The sequence below is a fragment of the Haplochromis burtoni genome, unplaced genomic scaffold (genome assembly GCF_018398535.1).
Source record: "Haplochromis burtoni strain Fernald_Lab_line unplaced genomic scaffold, NCSU_Asbu1 Contig_642, whole genome shotgun sequence".
Lineage (NCBI taxonomy): Eukaryota > Metazoa > Chordata > Actinopteri > Cichliformes > Cichlidae > Haplochromis > Haplochromis burtoni.
The window spans coordinates 211,526-232,803 of NW_024583003.1; the positions used below are offsets into that span (position 1 = coordinate 211,526).

Below are 21,278 nucleotides of genomic sequence, written 5' to 3' on the forward strand. Positions count from 1 at the left end.
CTTTGTTTAACTATTACAGTAGAGCATCACTGTAGTGTGTGTGTGAAACTCATGTACTCAGTTATTATAGACAACACATTTTAATACACTTCTTAAAGCTACAAGTATCCAAGTAAGATTTGTTTTTTATTTGAAAACTACCTGTGGGTTGTTTGATGGGATGAGCCATCACAATGCCCATGGGCTGGTAGACATTGTTCATGTGAGTAGTGATGTTGCCACCATGGAACTTGTTGGTACTCATCACCTTGCTGGTATAATGTTCTGACCAGTATATGGTGTCTTCAAAGATGGTCATACCATATGGGTGCTGGAGAACCTGGTGTTAGACACACAAAGGATAAAAACTTTTTGTGAACAATGATTATATTTTAAACGTAACACTCATTGTATTTGAATGGTTTATGCCAGTAACCTCCAATAACAGACATGATAACACCCCTGGCTTTAATGCATGTGGTAAGGAGTGACACCAAATTGTCTCAGTTCTCTAAACAGTGTTGAAAAATGATTAAAAGGGTATAAACTTTAAACAAGTAGTAAATATTTCCTCCTTATAATGAAAAACAGGAAAAACTAAACTTACCACATCGCTTGCCATAACCTGATATCGGTTGTTTCCATTATAGTCACAGTAGTCAATATATCTGAGATAGGCGTCTGCAAAGTAGACTCTTTGTGTGGTGTAGTCCAGGGCCAAGCCATTGGGCCAGTAGATCTTAGTGCTGACGATGACTTTTCTCATGGTTCCATCCATGCTGGCCTGCTCAATCCTGGGGTTCTGGCCCCAGTCTGACCAGAACATCAGGTTGGTACTGGCATGAATGAGAAAGACAGAGAGGTCAATGATGTACTTCTTGAGTATGGTAAAAAAGGGTGAAAATGTATTTATAAAGGGCCTTTTGCTTAACTATTAAATTAAATAATGTAATACTAGCATAACATCCATGTAACTTGAGTGTACTTACTGGTTACGGGGGTCCAAAACCAATCCACGGGGGTTGGTAATATTTCTACTCATGAGGACCTTGCGATAACGACCATCCAGAGTGGAAACCTCAATGTTCTCCATGACAGAGTCTGTCCAATACAGATTCCGACCAACCCAGTCGACAGCAATACTCTCTGTTACCATCAGACCAGACGAGAACACCTAAAACAACAGGGACACATTGAGCGCTCACAAAATTAAACCGTTCATTTAAATGTTCAGATTATAAAGCAAGAAACTCTGTTGTTACATGTGACCATTAGCCTTACCGCTTGTTTGCCAGTGCCGTTCTGGTAGGCACTCCATATCTTTTTCTCTTTGGTATCAGCCCAGTAGATTTTGGAAGTGACACTGTCAAAGTCTACAGTCACAATGCTTAAACCGGTGATCACTGGACTCATCAGGGGTGGTCTTATGTTGACTCGGTTGGCAATGATCTGGCTACGTTTGGCAAGCAAAAGCACAGCTGCACTTGGGTCTAAAGATGGAAAAAGAGCTTGTTGGTCACTGAAAGACCTGTAGTATCTTTATACAAGTTACACAGTTCCTGTATTGTGTTGCTTGTTGCTTACTCGTAGCTTTGCAGGTCCGTCCATCTGGCTCTAGGAGGTAACCATCAGAACAGTGGCACCTGAAGCTTCCTCTTTCATTGTAGCACTGCTGGCTGCAGAAACCAGGAACCAGACACTCGTTGATGTCATCGCAGGTCTTTGAGTCATTGAGGAGCTGATATCCTGGTGGACAGGTGCATTCAGCCCCAAATGGGCCTTGAATACAACCGTCGCTGCAGCCCCCGTTGCTGAGTGAACAGTCATCTTCATCTACATGAGTTAGTAATATAATGTATTAGTAATATAATGCATTTGTGTCTTAAATTCTAGTACATTTGTATTTTTGTCTTACTTATACCAGTTTTTAAGTAATATAAAGCATTTTAGCTATCCTTAATTTCTTTTCTTTTTATGTCCATTTAGAGATTTAAATGTTATACACAATGCATTTAACTCACTGCAGATAGGAGACTCATCTGCTCCATTGGGACAGTCCCTTTGGCCGTCACACACCTTGTCCTGGTCGATGCACACCTCACTGATCGGGCACAGCCACTGTCCGGAGGGGCAAGTAAACGGAGGGGTGGGGCAGTTCAGTTCATCACTCATGTCCCGGCAGTCATTTTCGCCATCACACAACCAACTCATTGGAATGCATATCTTGTTGGCGCATTGGAAGTAGTTGGAGCTACAGGTGACAGGTGGGCAGGAGTTGTGTTCATCAGATCCATCCTCGCAATCTGAGTGACCATCACACTCCCACTCATCTGGTACGCAGAAACCGTCGCTCTGGCACTGAAACTCATCATCGTGGCAGAGGCCTGGACCTCGGGTGGCTGGAGTTGTCAAAGAAAATAAATAAATAAATAACTAAAACTTCATTGACTTTCTCTGATAAATTTGAGCAGAGAGTGGAATTCCCAATCTATAATTATACAAAACATTATTCTGTGCAGGTAACATACGGCAGCCTTGTTCATCAGAATGATCCCTGCAGTCAAACACTCCATCACACCGATAACTTGAATAGACACACTGGTCCCCACTGGCACAGGCAAACTCAAAGGAGGAACAGGAAAACTCTTAAAGCACAAAGGAAACAGAAAACAAAGAAAAGACGAGTAAACTTTTATGGCACAACAACAAACATATGTTCAATATGCCAACTACAATCAGTGGCTTGCAGCTTTTTCCTGCCATCAAACTAGTTGCATTAAATATACGATGTTGCTCCAAAGATCTAAAAAAATTACTAAAACATGGATGATTTTCCAGATACGTACCACAATCTTTCTCATCAGAGCCATCCAAGCAGTCTTGGTCTCCATCACAAACATAGAAGCTACTGATGCAGCGATGATCGGGACACAAGAAGTAGTTTGGAGGGCATGTGGTGATGGTTGAATCTGATAATCACAAACAGAGCTCATTTATTTATTTATTTTTAAACATGTATGTTAATATGTAATAACATAATAGCTGTATGTGCAGCAATTCAAGAAGACTTGTGGGATCTGTGCTTACTGCAGTTGTGCTCATCAGAGCCATCCCCACAGTCATTTTCACCGTCGCACACCCATTTTGCAGAGATGCATCTGTTGTTGTTGCAGGTGAAGTAGCCAGATGAACAGCTGGTAGGGACACGAGTGGGACAGTTAATCTCATCTGAGCCGTCTCCGCAGTCGTCCATGCCATCACAGCGCCAACTGGCATAGATGCAATGCTTGTTGTTGCAGGTGAAGGCGTATGGAGAGCAGGTCGCTCCTGATAAAGATAAATGAGGTGATCAGTTGGATTACTTAAAAATATCTTCTTACACTAACTCCTAAGCATGTGCGTTTTTCTTTTTCATTCACCTGAATCTGTGCAGTTGGCCTCATCAGTCTGATCTATGCAGTCAACAATCCCATCACAGCGGTCAGAGTTAGGTCGGCAACGTCCTTCGTCACACTCGAAAGAGTAGTCCCCGCAGATGTTGTCAGGTGGAGGAACGGAATCGTCCTTGATGCAGTCCCTCTGATTTGACTGAAGTTTCATACCATATGGACAGCCACACACTCGACCAAAGTTGGGAGTTGGAAAACAGAAGTGGCTGCAGTGTCCATTTGGCAGCATGTTACATCGGCTATTGAAGGCTGTCAGAAAGATCACAGAGAAGAAGTCAGTAGGGTCCTCGATTGCTTTATCACTGCTCATGTGTTGTCTTGACCCAGGAGATCATTTACTTCCTACCGCCACTCAAAACTCCAAAGTCCTGGTCCTACAGCACTAAAATGCACCTCTAAGCACTTTCCAGAATCCAGTGTCTTTCTTTGGATAAACTTACTGCTGTGGAGGTCAGCTGTATAGGCCTTGATATTCATGATGCCGGTGATTCCTTGTCTGACCATAATGTTCCCACCACCGTCCCTCTTCCTCATCTCGAATATAGCACTGGTCCTTGTATCAGACACATACAGGTAGTCTACAAGATAGATATTGCTGCGTTACAAGCAGTTGCATATGTAATTAAAATACATTAAATGTTATAAATGTGATTTAGTGGTTGTTACAAGCTGGTAGAGTGGGTCAGCTACCAATCACAAGGTCGGTGGATCAATCAGTTCCTGTATCCTCCAGCTATGTGTCAAAGTATTCTTGAGCAAGAAACTGAAACCTGATTTGTCCCGATGCATCCATTGGAGTGTAAATGCATGTGCACTTGGGCATAGATAAAAGCACTGCTTGATTGTGTATTTGTTTGGGTAAGTGAGATTTGCAGTAGAAAGTACTTTGAATACTAAATTGAGTAGAAAAGTGCTATGTAAGTTCCAGTCCATTTACCAATTCGAATAGATGCATACTCTAGAAGCCAGAAGGTAATCAAATAACAATAATAAGGCTAACCTTGGTTTCCTTAAGAGCTTGCTTATGGTGAGTATGGTGTGTTTGTGTTTTGTGCAGTATTCTGAATGAGTGTACAGTTGAATTAACCTGTATAAACTGTCAAAGAGTAGGGCTGAGTGATCTGGCCGATGTTGGTAAATGTCTGTCTGTCACTTCCTTCAATATCAATGTGGCCAATCTGATCAAGAAGGGTATCGACCCAGTACAGCCTGTTATTCCTGTCAAAGAGAAATCCACAAAGAAGAAGTGTTGCTGAGTCATACAATATACTGTTTATTATTCCTTAAATGGAGCCAAGCAGGTATTCTCATAACTGACATAGTTGACCACTCTACTTACATATAGTCAACAGCAAGCCCAAATGGCCATCCCAGTGTTGTGTTGACAAGAGGGACAGCATTGCTGCCATCAGTGAAGCCTCTCATTATTACTGCTGGACGATACCAGTCAGACCAGAACAAGTAGCTGTGGAGAAATGTTTGGTGAAGTAATGCAGTAGACTACAGTGAATAATGATAATTGTTATCCTGAATATAAAGGGTGGAGGCCCATGTGATGGCTGTGGTTTAGGAAGTAGTAGTGTAGAGTAGTGAGTATAGTAAAAGTGGTTTGAATAGACAGCATTTTTCTATGATCAGAAAAATCTGAATAAAAAAGTATTCATTACCATTTATTGTGTTTAATTTCCTTCCTGTCTCTACAAACTAAAACCTGCTCAGGCAAAGTATCTTTCAGGAGTTATTTGTGATAAATCTGATAACTCACCCAGCACTAGGATGCACTGCAATTCCCTTTGGGTTCCCTAATCCCGTCACAATGTCTCGTCTGGACTTGTCCGTGACTCTGAAGGCTACCACTGAGCTGTAGGTGCTTGTGGTCCAAAACAAAACTTTTGAGGTCCAGTCATATGCCATGGCATCAACTATCCCCACTCTGTAGCCTGTCAAAATCTGCTGAACTGAGATTGGATAAATATAATAGGTGAGATCGCTTTGATTAAACACTGTAACTATATCAAGGTTAGGTTATAAAACTCAGCACCCTAAGTGCCACTTTCTTTTTTTTTTTACCCAAGTCAAAAACTCACCACTGCCATTGAGGTTCGACTTATAGATGAGGCCTTTGGACCTGTCGTTGTAGAAAACAGTCCCCTCATTGCCGTCAAACTCCATTGCAGAGCCAGAAAAAGACGCCCCGAGGCCTGTGAGGGGCAGAGTGATGTCCTCCTGCGTGGACAGATTCAGTGGGATTCCCCGCACCGCCAGTGAGGAGGCCACCAGCAAGTAGTCCTTCACCTCTGCACAAAAAATTAGTGCCAGGGCTTATTATCATATAAACTTGCTGTTTAAATGATATATTAAAAAAACCCTTAAAATTCCCAGATCTAGCTTACCAGAAAGGATTGCAATTTTTTAAATTGTCAGCACATTATTATACATTTCATTAACTATTTTTTTAACCCAGAATAGAAACACGTATATAAACACGTGTATAAGAGAAGGGTAAGGTCATTTTACAAATTAGATAAACTTACTGAAGCAGGACCGAAGGTCCGAATGGAGGTCATAGCCATGGCGACACTTACAGCGGAAGCCCAAACCATCATTGTCAGTGCGGTGACTTAAGACACAAATTTGCTCACAGCCACCATTGTTTCTCCCACAAGGGTTCTTCACTGCATTACAAGACAGATGTCATCATTTTATGACATCACTCAGTGTAGTATGTAGCTCTTATAGATAACAAAGAATTTTCTTTTTGTGATAAGATAAAAATTTGTTCACAACACAGTTGGTAGATTTTTTTAGTCGAGTAAGCAGTTCACGATATCTGGAGAAATACATTTCTAATATTTTATTTTTTACCATAAATTAAGAGGCATCTTGTTACATTATATTCAAGGGAAAGCAGACATTTTAAAGTTGTTTTCCTCAGACTGAATGTGACTGAATCTCCTTACCCAGAGGCTGCATGAGAGGGTGGGAGACGACAACATGGCCTGGCCGGTTCGCGGCACGATAGAGGAGGGTTGGGTTGCTGCCATTGAAGCGATTTGATCTGATCACACCCATCTTGCTCCAGTCAGTGAAGAATACGTGGTTTTCAAATAAAGCAATTCCAAAAGGATGTGGCGACTGTGTTCCACCGTTGAGGACTAATTTTCTATGTGAAACAAGTACGCCTTAGAAAGAACATCAAGGAGGATACAACTGAAGGATGTCAACAATTTATTTCTAATGTAACCTTTACCTGTCCAAACCGCTGTATGTGACAGTCTCCACTGTGTCAAAGTGGCTGTCAGACCAGTAGACCCTCTGGGTGATGATATCAAGGGTAATTCCTGTTGGCGTGCCGAGCCTGCTCTTTACCAGCTCGAAACGATTGCTGCCATCCATGAAGGCACGTTCGAGCTTAGACTGCACATTGTTACCACCCATGTCTGTGAAGAACATGTAGCTACAAACCAAAAAAAAGAGAAAAAAGTAAAAGGATGTTATATGAGTTATATGAGCAAAACTCAGGTGAGCTCAAAGACTCTTGGACATCCAATCTTTTACACTCAAATTATCTTTAACTCACAAAATTATGATGTTTATCAAACTTTTTTCCTGACACTGAATTTGTAGATGAAAAAATTGCCAGTAATTCAAAAACGAATGCCCAAACCTAAACTCATATTTCAATCTTTTTGTGATTATAAAACCACGTCATTTATTTAAACTCACCCTACTGTTGGGTCCAGGGCAAGGCCATGAGGAGTCCGCAGGTTTTCAGCCACCAGCGTCACTCGATTTCCTCCATCAAAGTCACACACATCAATGCGCTCCACCCTGGCCTCCAGTACATAAAGTTTGAGGTTGATCCAATCAACTGCAATATTCTGGACGCTGTGAACCGAATTATTCAGAATTGCCTTAATGTCGCCTCCGTAATAGTTGGCGGAATAAACCTGGCAAAAGAATTTCAAAGTTTTGGATTAATGTTTGTTGTATAAAAAATAACAATAAAACATAATCAAGAACTTCATCAGACATTAAATTCAAACTGACTTTTTTGGTATAAGTATCACTCCAGAAGACTTTGTCATTGTGCCAGCTGTAGGCGACTGCCACTGCTAAACCTTTTCCCTGGGATGGCACCAGAATCCTGACAATGCGCCCGTGCAGATCAGCTATCATCACATCACCCCCATTGGTGAAAATTAGCTGTGGCAGCCCAGCTGAAAAACACAAATAACAGACACTAGAAAATGTAACCATTGATGTAATTGCAAACAAAATATGAGGAAAAGAATGATATTTGAAGATCGTTGTCACTCAGCTGGACTGTAAACAATAATGTCTTTTTAATTTAATGATTTCAGTCTCATCTTTTAAACAGCAAAATTAAACACAGGTACCATGACATGTGTGCACTCTCTGTACCTGACACATTTGCTCTGCAAACATGACCTTGCTCCAAGACGTATCCATCAGCACAGCTGCAGTGGTGTGTGCCAGGACGATCCTCACACAGCTGGTCACAGATGCCCCAGATCTGACAGTCATTGTAGTCTGGGCAACAGAACAAACAGCCATGTTTTGGATGTATAATGTGAGGGACATTATAGTAAGAGTCTACACAAATGATTTGCAGCTAGAACACACTGAAATTACACAGTTTATGCTTCCTCAAAGCTCTGTGCTTTTTCCAGGACGCAAAACACAAGTTGCTAAAACTGTGTGTGCTGTCGATGTCTGATTCAATTTTTAACACTGCCACACATAGAGACGGTGTTTTTAGGGAAAAAATACATATAAAAGAACTCACCTACACACGACCGACTGTCATTGGCTACAATGAAGCCATCAGGGCAGTAGCATGCACCACCCTGAGGAGATGGGTGGCAGTAGAACTCACAGCTCAAGGCTGAGCACCTTTCCAGGCCTGTGAGTCAACATCACACAAATGAACATCATGGACAAATGTAAACAACGATAAAAGTGTAAAATTAATCCTATTCTAAGAAGCTTGGATGCCAGGACGTTATTGGTATCGTAATAAGCTTTATAAGCCTGAAAATGACCTGCAAAAAGTTAATATTAAACCAAGTGTGTGTTAAGGCAGTGATAAGGAATGCAAAAGTTATGATTATAGTATCTGAGCAGCTGACATCTGGTAAACATTTGTGATTACTCGACACTATAGCCAAAGCCCTTACACCCAAATTTATCAAATTGCGGTTCTGAAAATGTGAGACATTCTACACTCGACAAGATCTCGATCACTTCAATTCCTTCAGATTCATCTCATTTGTTGTTGTTGTTGTTTTTTAGATTAAAGGCAGGTGTGACATGATATTATCATAAATGGTAGAATTCTTAGTGCGGGACTTGTACACGTCAGGCTTACCGCAGGTTTGCTGTGCAGTGGTGTTGGTCTCATCTGTGCCTCCAGGACAGTCAGGCTTGTCATCACACACGTTTCCCACTGGTATGCACATGGTCGAGCCTGGGCATCCCCACTCACCAGGGTAACAGTCTCGGGAGTTACTATCTGAAAAACATTGAAAGACGTATAATTATGTTAAAAATATGCAAACATTCTTTCATGTTGTTGTGAGGAAAAAATCTTTCTTGATTTGTTATGATGGTATAATTTGAGCTTTAACTCTTGAAGAGTGATTTCAAAACTCAATGAACCTTCTAATACGTCTAATAGTTAAACTAATCTTGACATTTTCATGAACTTTTTAAAAATTAGTTTATTGAAAGTCATAAACAATGTCACATATTAGTAAATCAGTCAAGTTTTCTCACCACATCCTCTCTCATCACTGTAGTCCCCACAGTCGTTGAACTTGTCACACACCCACTGCTGAGGAATGCAACGGCCACTGGCGCAAGTGAACTGGTTGCCACTGCAGCTCTGGTAATCTAGACAACCAGTAAGTTAAATGGCAGCCTGTGCTTATTGAACACAATTTAAAATGTAAAAGAGGCTCATAATTAGCTAGCATGTGTGTTCGGTCTCATTCACCCGTACCACAGTTTTGCTCATCACTGTCATCCCCACAGTCATCCCAGTGGTCACACACAAATGACATCGGGATACAGAAGCCATTTGCACATTGGAACTGGTGGATGGGGCAATGCTGAGTTGCTGAAAATAAAACAGAGACTGGATTTACAGGAGGTCCAGCAATATGTTAATTATTAAAATGAGTTATGACTCACAAAAACTAAAGTAACAAGTGAACACATCTCAATTTAGGTTCATCAAAATCACGAGGAGTCCAGACTGATAAAGATCCAGAGGTACAAAGGTTGAGACTTTACTGCTCTCTGGCACCATAGACTGCTAAACTATAATAATGCATAGCTGGGCTATCATTACCTGTAAACCAAATAAAATTAAAATACTTCATAGCCATTATGCAGAATAAAACTGGCTAATTAGGAGTTAAGCATAACTATCAAAATATATAATATGAAAATAATAAAAATGAACTTTAAAAACTTTTAGTTGCTTTAAAACACGGCAACCGTTTTGTGAATATGTTCTTTAAGCAACTGGGATGAAAACATTCTGCAATGTTGCTGCACAACATCATTTCATGCATCATCTTAACACCCCATGCAGGACCTACCATTAGAGGCCAAACAAATATGGTGTCTGGAAATGGCTTTTTGCTATGTTTATACAACAGGAGAACACTAATAAAATTTAGGTAATAGCATATTTTAAAAATATAATTAATAGAAAAAGTATAAATATACATAAATTTATTAGAATTTTTGTTAAATTAGACGCAGAAGAGACTACAGAAGCCTATTTCTGCTACTGAAGAATTTTTTTGCCGTCCATGAGGCCCAACATCAGGTTGGTATCTCAAGTATCTTGAAATTCTGAGTTTAGTATGACAAAAGTGTGACTTGCTCACAATTAACCTGAAGTTTTGAGTCAAACTTTTGAGAAATGTAACTCAACATGTTGACTTAGCTGTGCTCGGCACTTTAAGGCATGTAAAGGTAAGATAGGTAAGAAAAGTGTTGAATTTTAAAGGTGCAGACAAGACAATGGAAGCTAGTTTCCACAACTGAAAAATGTTTTTCTCCTGTTGGTAAGTTCAAATTTCAGATTGGTATCTTAAAATTCTGACTTTTCAGAATTTTAAGTTATCAATCTCAAAAGTTCAAGTTACATATCGCAAAGTTTGGATTGACATAGTAGGTGGAAATCTTGAGTTCAGTATGTTGAAAGTCTGACTTGCTCAGACATAACTTGAAATTTTGAGATAAATAACATTTTTTTTCCTACTTTGGTGGAGTTGAAAACAAGAAGAGTAGAAGCGTTATCTACTCACTACAGTTGAATTCATCAGAGCCGTCTCTGCAGTCTTCTCGTCCATTGCAGTGCTGTGAGTTGTTGTAACAGGCCCCGTTGGCACAGGTTTTCTCAGTGCATTGTGGATAGTCTGCAAACAACAAGTAGTTCCTCCATTACAATTAGAATACTATCATCTAGTAAAGTAACCATGGCCGGTTACATCTAGATCTAAAACTCTTACTGCAGTTATTCTCATCAGAGTTGTCCACGCAGTCCTTTACGTGGTCACATCTGTACTTGCTGGGGATACACTGGCCCTCCCGACAGGTGAACTGGTTTGGGCTGCAGGTCCGTCCACCTGAACCAAAAATATGAAGCTAGGCTTGTTTCAAAAATCCACTTTGTGGGAGAATTAGACTTCTAACAAGGAGCGTAATGTGATTATAGAATTACTTCTTGGTTCAAGAAGTCTTTGCCACACTCAAAGCCAAACACAGACTTTACAAAAGAAATGGTTCATAATGTAGATTGTCTGTTATAACGGGTTTGTGTAATGAATAAACCACAGTGTTAACTTTAAATTCATGAATATTGGAAGACCTAAGCTTTAACATTAGATACTTGAAATGCTTAGTGAGGTCAGATAGCTTCTTTTACAGATCATTTAAAGAATCAACTTTTTTTATTTTATTTTGTATAGTTTCTGTTCCTTTTGAAATTATGAACAATACCTTTAGAGGCCACCTAGTTTAAGTCTTCATTACTTCATTATAAGTACACATTTTTTTTGTCTTGTGATTATGACAGTTTTCAGGACAAACAAAAGTGTTTGTTCATTTCTCTGTTCTTTGACGCCACGTTCAAGCATTCATTCTGCATACCGCAGGTTCTTTGCTCATCTGAGCCGTCGATGCAGTCCTCCTCCCCATCGCAGACAAATCCTGATGGGATGCATTCACCGCTTGTCACACATTTAAATTCCTGTGAGGTGCACGACGGAGGTGCTGCAACAAAAGGAGCAAAACAGTTGTTTAGGATACAAAAGAAATGTAAGTCATACAGTTTATGCTTGGCTTCACATTTCTTCTCTTTGTTTTATTTTTGTTACATTAGCAAGAGCACATGTACCAACATATGTCTGACTTCTTAAAGGGATTTTTTTTCTGTGATTGTTTGCGATGCTTACGACAGTTCAGCTCATCTGAATCATCTGTGCAGTCTTTCGTTCCGTCACACCTCCAGCCTATGGCGATGCATTGTCCATTGTTGCACTGAAACTGATCACTTCCACAACTTCCTGTAGAGAGATAAAATATCTTTCTTTCTTTTTTGTAATGGCCAGCATGTGTGCTTCACATGCACAGATTTGGTTAGAAATCGTTTACAAAATATACATATAAAAATAGGTGGAAATCAGGCAGCTAGCTGATATTTAATTGCTTGAAGTCCACGTTTCTTAAGTAAGATGAATATGTTTTATAGTTTTCTTCACAAATGAGTTACTATGTTTATGAGAGCTACTTCCTCCGTGTGCAGCTTCTGAACTTTAAACATGTGAGTCGGCGTTTTAAACATGACTAATTAACACCTCAGCAGTCCAATTTATGACCCAGGAGATTATGAGACCATCATTTTAAACTCATTATCAAACTTTAATTTAGCACAACGTTAACTGAATTCGTGTACCTAGTAGAAAAGCTAGCTATTTTAATTCTGCTTCATTTTTCTAAATGAAATTTGTGGTTAATCATTTAGTTTTGATTGCAGTTTGGTTTTAGTTTAGAATGGGTTTGCTCTGTTGTTGTTTAAAAATGTTAAAATTTATTAGATCCCCCTGGATCACTTCGCTCTTAGACTGAAGGCTTACTTGTTGTTCCCAGAGTATTTAAAAGCAGAATGGGAAGCGGAGCCTTCAGTTTTCAGGCCCCTCTTCTGTGGAACCAGCTTCCTGTTTGGATTTGACAGACAGACACCCTCCCTACTTTCAAGATTACGGTTAAAACTTTCCTGTTTGATAAAGCATATAGTTAAAGCTGGATAAGGTGATTCTCCCTTAGTTGTGCTGCAATAGGTGTTGGCTGCTCGGGGCTTCCCATGATGCATTGTGTGTTTCTTCTTCAGTCACCTTTCTCACTCACTGTGTGTTTACACACCTCTCTGCATTTAACTATTAGTTATTATTAATCTGTGGCTCTCTTTCTCCCCTCACACCAACAGGTTGCAGTAGATGGCCATCCTTCCCTGAGCCTGGTTCTCCCAGAGGTTTCTTCCTGTTAAAAGAGAGTTTTTCTTTTCCACCAACACCAAACCTCTTGCTCATGAGAGGGTGATATGATTTTGCCACATCTTTTCTTTTTTATTTTTCTCTTTGTATTAATATGTGGTCTTAAGCTCATGATATAAAGCACCTTGAGGGAACTGTTGTTGTGATTTGGTGATTTATAAATAAATAGGAACTGAAGTTATTAGACTGGATTAAACCAAACTGCTAAAAATTTAAACCAAAAACATACAGTAGTTTCTTGTTTTTTAAAAAATATTATTTTAGTTTTGTAAGTACACAACATGTTTTCAGATTTTTTTAAAATTTACTTTTTGTTTAAGTTCAGTTAACTGAGATTTTTACATTAAATTATAGCATTTATTTTAGGTAGTGGTTAAAAGTATTAACTTTTTTTCAGATTTTAGAACTCAAATCACTTACAGAAATTACACATTTTGGTGAAAAAAATCACTGGTATGACAGTTTCCCCCTTTTTATTGTACTACTAGTGTATTACTTACCTAAAAGTATGCTTTCTTGAAATGAAGAGTGCACACCTACCTTGAACAAGTTTAAATCCCTGGAACAGCAGCAAAAGAATTAGAAGATGGAGACCTTTAAGGTCCATAATTTAAAGCTCTATTTTCTTTTGGAGTGATCTTGTCTTCCTCAGGTCTGGCGTTAGTTTGACAAAGTATGTATGCTCATGTTAAATCTGTGCCCTTACTCTCCCAAACCCAAAAGAGAATGACTTCAGATAGTAGATGTATGGCTCAGACCAATCAAGGAAGGAGTGATCTGAGATGGAGTTATACAGCTTTTTATGGCCAGCTATTTTACATAAACTTCATCTAAGATTAACTTTTAATTGTTGGAATGTTGTTTACGTCAGCAAGAAAAAGTAACTTGTCATATTTGTGTAAGATTATTAAAAAAAAAGGTTAACTAAGTTAAAGCATCGATTACTGTTTCCTTTTAAGTAGCTGGAAGTAGTTATTTTTTAGTTCTATATAAAACATTAGGAATTTGTACATTTTAAATTTTGTTGGAAATGCAATGACTATGATTGAGGCATGGTTGATGATGCCAGGCAGGTTGAAATTAGTATTTCAGAAACTGCTGATCTACTGGGATTTTTTTTTCAAAGATCCTTTGGCACATATAATAGCTGAACACACCCGTGACATTTTTTCAACAATAGAAATCAAATATTCTTCAGAAAGTTCTTCCCATATCTGTTGGAGATGTTCCCATAAATGTGTGGCACTCATAGGTTTCTGTTCCCTGAAAAGGGCCTTTTTGTATAATTCTGTTAGGATGCCTGGGTCGTTGACCCAGGGTTTTGAGTTTATTATATTATTTATCCTTTCTAGTCTTTGGTTTCTTTGTTAGAGTTCTGTCTTATGGTTTATGTCTCTGTGTTCTCTAGTTGCTCTGTCTCCCCTGTCAGCTGTATCCCTTTGTCAAGTTCGCGTCTCTGTGTTTCCTGTTTTACTTTGAAAGTCCATGTCTCATGTAAATGTATCTGGTTTTGCTTCCTTTGTCTCGTTAGGCCTGATTTGCCCCAGCTGTGTTTCCCTCCTGTTACCCATTCCCTGATTGCTCCCTCTATGTATTTAAGCCCTATGTTTCTCTGTCTGCATAAGTTTACCTTAGAGTCTCAGTTTTGTTACTTTTTGGAGTTCAGCTGTATTTAAGTTCACCTTTTGTCTCTGACTGTCTGCACTTTGGGTCCTTTTCCTGCCTGCATACAGCCTTCACATAACAAATTCTGAATTGTACATGTTTTTTCAGTTTTGGGAAACCTTACCTTACCTCTGGCAGTTCACCACTTACCTTTGTACCATTTCCAGTAGTGATGGCCAAATGAAGCTTTCTGAAGCATTGAAGCTTGTATTGAAAAACGGTTCATTACTCGAAGCTTTTCAACACAGTCCTCTCTGGTGACATCTGGTGGCCAAAAATATGAAGAGCCGCTTGAATCCACAAAATAAAACCAACTGCTTCATTAAGATTGCCCACTACAGAGTGGAGTTTTGTCTGATATTGGGCCGCCGTTGTGTTGCGTTGAACGTGTATTCTTGGGTGGTTAAAAATGTGGTTTATTTGGTTAATAAATAATTTTGACCAGTAAACTTTCCTTGTTTAAACATGCACCATTGTGTGGTCTTTCTTTGCTTGTGACTTCTTGATGTTGGTAAATACAATAATTGAAAAATACCACATTACATATAATATACATATGATAATGTACAACACATTATGGAGTATGCTTCTGCTGTGAGGTCCTACCTCCATGCACTTATGCAGTTAATTGCTAGACGGTTATTTTTATAAATAATATTATATTAGGGAAATTTTCCAAGACATATTTTTGACCTGGGTGTAGAATTGATTGTGAAATGGAAAGGGAAAATGCTTATGAACTTGCAAATTAAAAACATGATGCATTTAAGGTAACCCTTTTTCATTTTTATTTAAGAAGAGAATTTGTTCCACTGTGCGATGGCCGAACCTGTTCCTTTTCGTGGTGATAATTTCTCCTGCCTTAAGGAAAATCCCTTCACATGGCACAGAGGAGGCTGGAGTGCAGAGAAACTGGTAGAGATGCAGTTATACAGTCTACCTGGGCCCCACAAACTATCAGCTAAAGAGAATAAATAAATTCAATTGCTGCACATTTGGCAGAATAACATTTTCAGATTAATTAAACAATAAAACATATATTTTTACAACATTACATGTAAAGAGTCAAGTGGAAGTCTTTCTAAAGTTATTTAATGATATTTATATTATGGAAGCAGATTTTTGACATTTTACCTTTTTCCCGTTTTCAGATATAATAAACACGCACAAAACAAAAGTAAACGGCCAGAACACAAAGCTGTAAAACCCACCCGATTGACAAAAATCAACTCAAAATTCTCCCACACAACAGAACCTCCTCTATTCCTCGCTGGCTCCAAATCTCTCAGTGGAATGATCAGTGGTTCGCTATCTGTCACCATCAAAACACTCCACGAATCCCGCAAATGATTCACTTCCTTTTAAACCATTGAATCAGATACCGAAGCAGTTAGGTTCTAAATGAAGCTTCGGACGTCACTGATCACGTGACTCTGGCCAAACGAATCAAGCTTCGACACAGTGCTTCTGAAGCAGTGTGTTGATTTTTTTGACACACGCACCAGAGCTTCAGCTTCAAGCGGGCCATCACTAATTTCCAGCTATTCACTGGACTTGAACAACTTGAATTGGAAAGAATAGCTGGAAAAATTGGGGTGTTCTAAAACTTTTGACCAGTAGTGTATGCCACAAAGAATGACGGAAAAGGGGGGTTTAGCTTAGTACTACCAAGATCTAATTAGTAAAGTGTCTAAGTGCATATAAAAAAATTGTGACTTGCATGAGATATAATCATGCAAGATACAACATCATAGTTAATGCTGTTGCATTTTGACAGTTGTATTTTTTTGCACAATATACACTATTAAATATTGTCAGCAATTTTTGCACAATCAAAACAAGCTAACAATTTTTCACACAGGTCTTTCATGTCCCTAAATCCCCTCCCTTCCAGCACACACAAACAACAATAAGTCAAAGATGCTGCCTTAGTGTCAAATGGTGCCACATCACTGAAACATCATCACATTTTCTGACAGTTTCTGCCAACTTCTTTATTGCACTTTATTACTACAGTGTATGACCTTGTCAAAGCAACTCTGCTCAATTGCTTTATAGCACAAATGGATGTCTCCTTGCAGGAGAAATATATAATGATCAATGTTCTTCCAGAATAAATGAAACTAAGCCTAGTGAACAATACTGCATGAGTGAGAGGTCTGTGAGAAAAGCTTCTCTCTGAAATTGTTAAAATTATGTCAATCCCACATTTAAGATTGAAGCCTACCCCTAAAAAGAAAAAATAACAGAAATTGACATAATTTAGTATTTTGGAATTATAATTAACTCTTTCTCTGTCCCCCCCCCCCCCCCACACACACACACCTTTCTATAACGGTTCCTCTTCTTGCTCTTGTTTTTTCTCGGGTCTGCTGACAGAGGTATTCACTAAGCACATCATCAGTTGTGGGGATCTTCATGATGTACTCATAGATCATAGTTCTGACACTCTAGTCCTCAACCTGCTTCACTTCTGCTTGATGTACACTCTTAGGGTGAAACCCTCCGTGCATGGTAAGGAGCTTCCTTGTCTTGATATCAGTGGCTTCTATCTCCTTCTTTGACCAGCTGATTATTCCAGCAGGGTATCTGAACACCGGCAGGGCATGGGTGCTGATTGCCCAGATTTTGTTCTTCACATTCAGCAGACTTCTCAGGACTTGCTTTACCTTGTTTGGTTTTATAATGTTACACAAATATAATGTTACACAAATAAACACAAATGTTTATAATGTTACACAAATAGGAGCAAGAACCCAGTGGTTCTTGGGCATATCCTTGACTAATGCCCTTCTACCCCGAATGTTCAGATTGCCCGGGCAGCCAGCTCTAGGAAAAGTCCTGGGGGTTCCAAACTACTTCCATTTACACATGATGGAGGCAACTCTGCTCATTGGGACCTTCAATGCTGCAATTTGTTTTTTCTGTACCCTTCCCCAAATCTGTGCCTCAATACAATGTCTGCAGACATTTCTTTGGACCTAATTGCTTGGTTTGTGCTCTGATTGGCATTGTCAATGCCATATGTACATATGCAGGACCTTTCCAAATCATGTCCAATCAACTGAATTTACCAGCGCTCGAAATATCAGGTTCTGAATTATTTCAAGACAAATGAGGAAATCATGTGGTTTTCCAATTGGTACATCTGCTGTGCATAAAGTTACTGTTTTTCTGTTGTTGTACGTTGCTGTTATAAATTACATTACAGTGTTTTTTGTTAACTTTTAGTACAGCTGCAGAAATACTCTAATTCTGATTCTACAGTGGTTGTATGTATTAGTGATGGGCAGGAGGAGGAGTCCACATCACTAGTGGATGATTTTGTGGAGTGGTCTGGGAGGCATCCAAAGCCTCTGAGTGTGAAAAACATCATCTTCGGAAGGAAGAGAGTAGTGACATGACCCATGTACATGCTGGATGAGGATGTTGATGTGGTAGAGAAATATAAGTATCTGAGCTTCCACACCAACAACAGACTGAACTCAAATACCAAGACAGGGAACAGGCTCAATTTCCACAGGAAGCAGAGATTCCTTAGTAGCCACTGGCTTGCAAAAGTATTTGGCCCCCTTGAACTTTCCCACATTTTGTCACATTACAGCTGCAAACATGAGTCAGTTTTGTTGGAATTCCACGTGAAAGACCAATACAAAGTGGTGTTCACGTGAGAAGTGGAACGAAAATCATACATGATTCCAAACATTTTCTACAAATACATAACTATAAAGTGGGCTGTGCGTAATTATTCAGCCCCCTTTGGTCTGAGTGCAGTCAGTTGCCCATAGACATTGCCTGATGAGTGCTAATGACTAAATAGAGTGCACCTGTGTGTAATCTAATGTCAGTACAAATACAGCTGCTCTGTGACGGCCTCAGAGGTTGTCTAAGAGAATATTGGGAGCAACAACACCATGAAGTCCAAAGAACACACCAGACAGGTCAGGGATAAAGTTATTGAGAAATTTAAAGCAGGCTTAGGCTACAAAAAGATTTCCCAAGCCTTGAACATCCCACGGAGCACTGTTCAAGCGATCATTCAGAAATGGAAGGAGTATGGCACAACTGTAAAACCACCTAAACTCACACGCCAAACAGGAGAGCGCTGATCAGATACGCTCTCCTTGTTATATATATATATATATATATAAGCGGAAAAGTTTATCGTATGTATGTATATATATATATATATATATATATATATATATATATTATATATATATATATATATATATATATATATATATATATATATATATGTGTATATGTGTGTATATGTGTGTATATATGTGTATATGTGTATATGTATATATGTGTATATGTGTATATGTATATATATATACATATACACATATATACATATATATATATATGTGTGTATATGTGTGTATATGTGTATATGTATGGATACCGATATCCTTGTTGTAATTGGAAGTGACCAGATTTGACAAAAAGGCTACATCTTTGACACACACATGCACACACATGTGCAACAGGTTCTTAGAATTTTATTAGAAGAAACTCATGTCATTCACAAAAACTGAATTAAACATCAAATTTCAGTTCATTACAAAAAATTTTTACATGAAAAAAAGAAATGCTGAATTCATACATGAAGGAAGCATTAATCGGATAACACAACAATATTAAGCAGCTCCTCATTATCGCATTATATTTGGACATGGACGTCCAGGTTTCTCATTCAGTTTGAATAGACAACTCTTCAGTAATTCATACTTCAATGAACCAAAACAGATAAAAAAAAAAAAAGAGACTAATCCTCAAAATCATGCCACCAACTTGATATAAAGTAGTCACGATCAGACATGACTGGTTTATGACTGTTTGTACTGTAGTCAGATACATAGGATTCAATAAGGTTCATTACATACAGTAATTATAAAATACATTTAAAAACATAAACCTATCATTGTATAGTGAGCCTTTCTGATTTTGTACTACTAGTAGCGTCTTCCATCATCGTGTGTGTAGTACGGGTTGCTGTGGCCTTGGTTCTGAGTATACGGGTTCATTGTAGGTTGATTCTGGGCATAAGAGTTGTTCTGAGATTGAGCCTGATCGTATGATTCATCATATAACCGCTACAGAGGAAAAAAAAGAGAGAGTGAATTTAATGCCAAACACTAAGAAACCAAAAAGCCTGATGAGGGTATTTCTTCTCTATACACACAGAGACATACTCACCGAACCACTGTTCATATGTCCAAAGTTTTGTCGGCCATTGCTTGGTTTCATCTCCAGGTTGGTCCTGTTGTCCCAGCTGTTGGTGGTGGTGGCAGCTCGTGGGAACACAGGCACCCCACCATTCTGAAAACCTGAATGGCCATTGGCTGACCTGTTAAATGAGACTCCCTGGCTGTGGCCAAACTTGTTGCTAGCCATCGGTTGTGCGGCAGAACTCGGGTTAGTGTAGGGTTTTTCCATTTCTGCACTTTTGTTCTTCTTGAAGCTTATGTTCAATTTTCTGAAATCACAGCAGTAAAATAATATTAGAATTCACTATTGTGTCTGTCAGACATGAACAAATTCTCTTGATTTTAATTGCATTTGCATCTAAAATAAAGCCTAAATCAAAATGAGGAAAAACACTTTCTCACATTTATGGGGGCAAATGAAAGATGTTATTGTTATTGGTAAGAAACTTACTGGGTAGCTACTACTGGTAGAAGGATGATGGCTATGAGCAGCAGTCCTCCAAGCACAGAGCCCACAATTACCAGAATGAGCTGCCAGTCTAATAAAACACAATGAAGAGGACATAAACTTTTATCACATTTTCCAGCTTTTGAATAACCTTTCTACCTATTGTATCATGTGTTATATTTTATCTTGTGAGTTTTTTCTTTAAATAGCTGTCATTAAGTAACCATGCTTCTGCTTTCACTTTAAAAACATGCAGTATACTCACTTTCTGAGCAGTTAAAACCAGAATAACCAAACGAGCATCTGCAAGACAAGAAGAAGGTTGATTTTAAGATTTATATTTAAAAGCAACCTTACATCAACAGAGGACAAACAGGAGGGGAAGGAGTACTTACGTCACGCACTCATTATCCTTCAATTCTTTCCCAAAGGGACAAGCTGTAAAAAAAGAAATATTGAGACACTTTGTCGTTTGCTTACATAAGACACACACAGACACACACACCACTTACTTTGCTCAGGAAATTGTCTTACCAATGCACATTCTATTACTGTAGTCTGTTTGCATGTAGCCTTTGTTACAAATACAGCTGAAAGCTCCATCGCCTGATTTGCAGTTTGTGGAGTGTTCATCACAGGGAGCGTCATCACACAGGGCAAAACCCCATTAGCACATGAACACCCACACATCACCACATCCCCTTTTCTCTGACAACATAGGTCCCACGAATCAACATATACACATATGATACACATAATTGTTTTTCAACACCATCAGAATATAAGATAAAAACAAATCCAGTCGTAGCTTTACAGATTAAGCCTAACTGGTCTTTTGACCTTACGCTCTGACCTCCTCAATACAGGTTCTGAAACAACTGCACTCTTCTCCACATGCCCATGTCCATCCAGTGGTTTAAAACCAGAC

General features: G+C 39.0%; 2 protein-coding genes across 2 annotated transcripts in view; both read right to left on the reverse strand.

The window, feature by feature from the left end:
• lrp2b (low density lipoprotein receptor-related protein 2b) overlaps positions 1 to 13,773 on the reverse strand; it is a 51,131-nt gene extending 37,358 nt beyond the window's left edge. Inside the window, exons 1-30 of the mRNA XM_005949283.3 lie at positions 13,562 to 13,773; positions 11,924 to 12,034; positions 11,619 to 11,741; positions 10,979 to 11,095; positions 10,775 to 10,885; positions 9,454 to 9,570; positions 9,228 to 9,344; positions 8,821 to 8,964; positions 8,239 to 8,355; positions 7,854 to 7,982; positions 7,479 to 7,648; positions 7,155 to 7,378; positions 6,679 to 6,885; positions 6,389 to 6,591; positions 5,963 to 6,103; positions 5,516 to 5,725; positions 5,194 to 5,386; positions 4,768 to 4,893; positions 4,516 to 4,646; positions 3,869 to 4,006; positions 3,399 to 3,677; positions 3,067 to 3,306; positions 2,826 to 2,948; positions 2,508 to 2,624; positions 2,001 to 2,378; positions 1,564 to 1,812; positions 1,261 to 1,469; positions 969 to 1,153; positions 587 to 815; positions 142 to 319 (exon numbers count right to left, since the gene is read on the reverse strand). Coding sequence (XP_005949345.1) covers positions 142 to 319; positions 587 to 815; positions 969 to 1,153; positions 1,261 to 1,469; positions 1,564 to 1,812; positions 2,001 to 2,378; positions 2,508 to 2,624; positions 2,826 to 2,948; positions 3,067 to 3,306; positions 3,399 to 3,677; positions 3,869 to 4,006; positions 4,516 to 4,646; positions 4,768 to 4,893; positions 5,194 to 5,386; positions 5,516 to 5,725; positions 5,963 to 6,103; positions 6,389 to 6,591; positions 6,679 to 6,885; positions 7,155 to 7,378; positions 7,479 to 7,648; positions 7,854 to 7,982; positions 8,239 to 8,355; positions 8,821 to 8,964; positions 9,228 to 9,344; positions 9,454 to 9,570; positions 10,775 to 10,885; positions 10,979 to 11,095; positions 11,619 to 11,741; positions 11,924 to 12,034; positions 13,562 to 13,628 — 5,083 coding nt within the window. The 5' untranslated portion in view covers positions 13,629 to 13,773. The remainder of the gene's footprint in view (positions 1 to 141; positions 320 to 586; positions 816 to 968; positions 1,154 to 1,260; positions 1,470 to 1,563; positions 1,813 to 2,000; positions 2,379 to 2,507; positions 2,625 to 2,825; positions 2,949 to 3,066; positions 3,307 to 3,398; positions 3,678 to 3,868; positions 4,007 to 4,515; positions 4,647 to 4,767; positions 4,894 to 5,193; positions 5,387 to 5,515; positions 5,726 to 5,962; positions 6,104 to 6,388; positions 6,592 to 6,678; positions 6,886 to 7,154; positions 7,379 to 7,478; positions 7,649 to 7,853; positions 7,983 to 8,238; positions 8,356 to 8,820; positions 8,965 to 9,227; positions 9,345 to 9,453; positions 9,571 to 10,774; positions 10,886 to 10,978; positions 11,096 to 11,618; positions 11,742 to 11,923; positions 12,035 to 13,561) is intronic.
• A 5,405-nt stretch (positions 13,774 to 19,178) lies between these two features.
• LOC106632440 lies at positions 19,179 to 21,000 on the reverse strand. The gene is made up of 6 exons (XM_014329928.2): positions 20,885 to 21,000; positions 20,746 to 20,788; positions 20,616 to 20,653; positions 20,354 to 20,441; positions 19,892 to 20,171; positions 19,179 to 19,788 (listed from the first exon to the last, which is right to left on the reverse strand). Exons 1-6 carry the CDS (start codon positions 20,916 to 20,918, stop codon positions 19,648 to 19,650), a joined length of 624 nt encoding a protein of 207 aa, XP_014185414.1. The 5' UTR covers positions 20,919 to 21,000; the 3' UTR covers positions 19,179 to 19,647.
• Between the last annotated feature and the right edge of the window lie 278 nt (positions 21,001 to 21,278).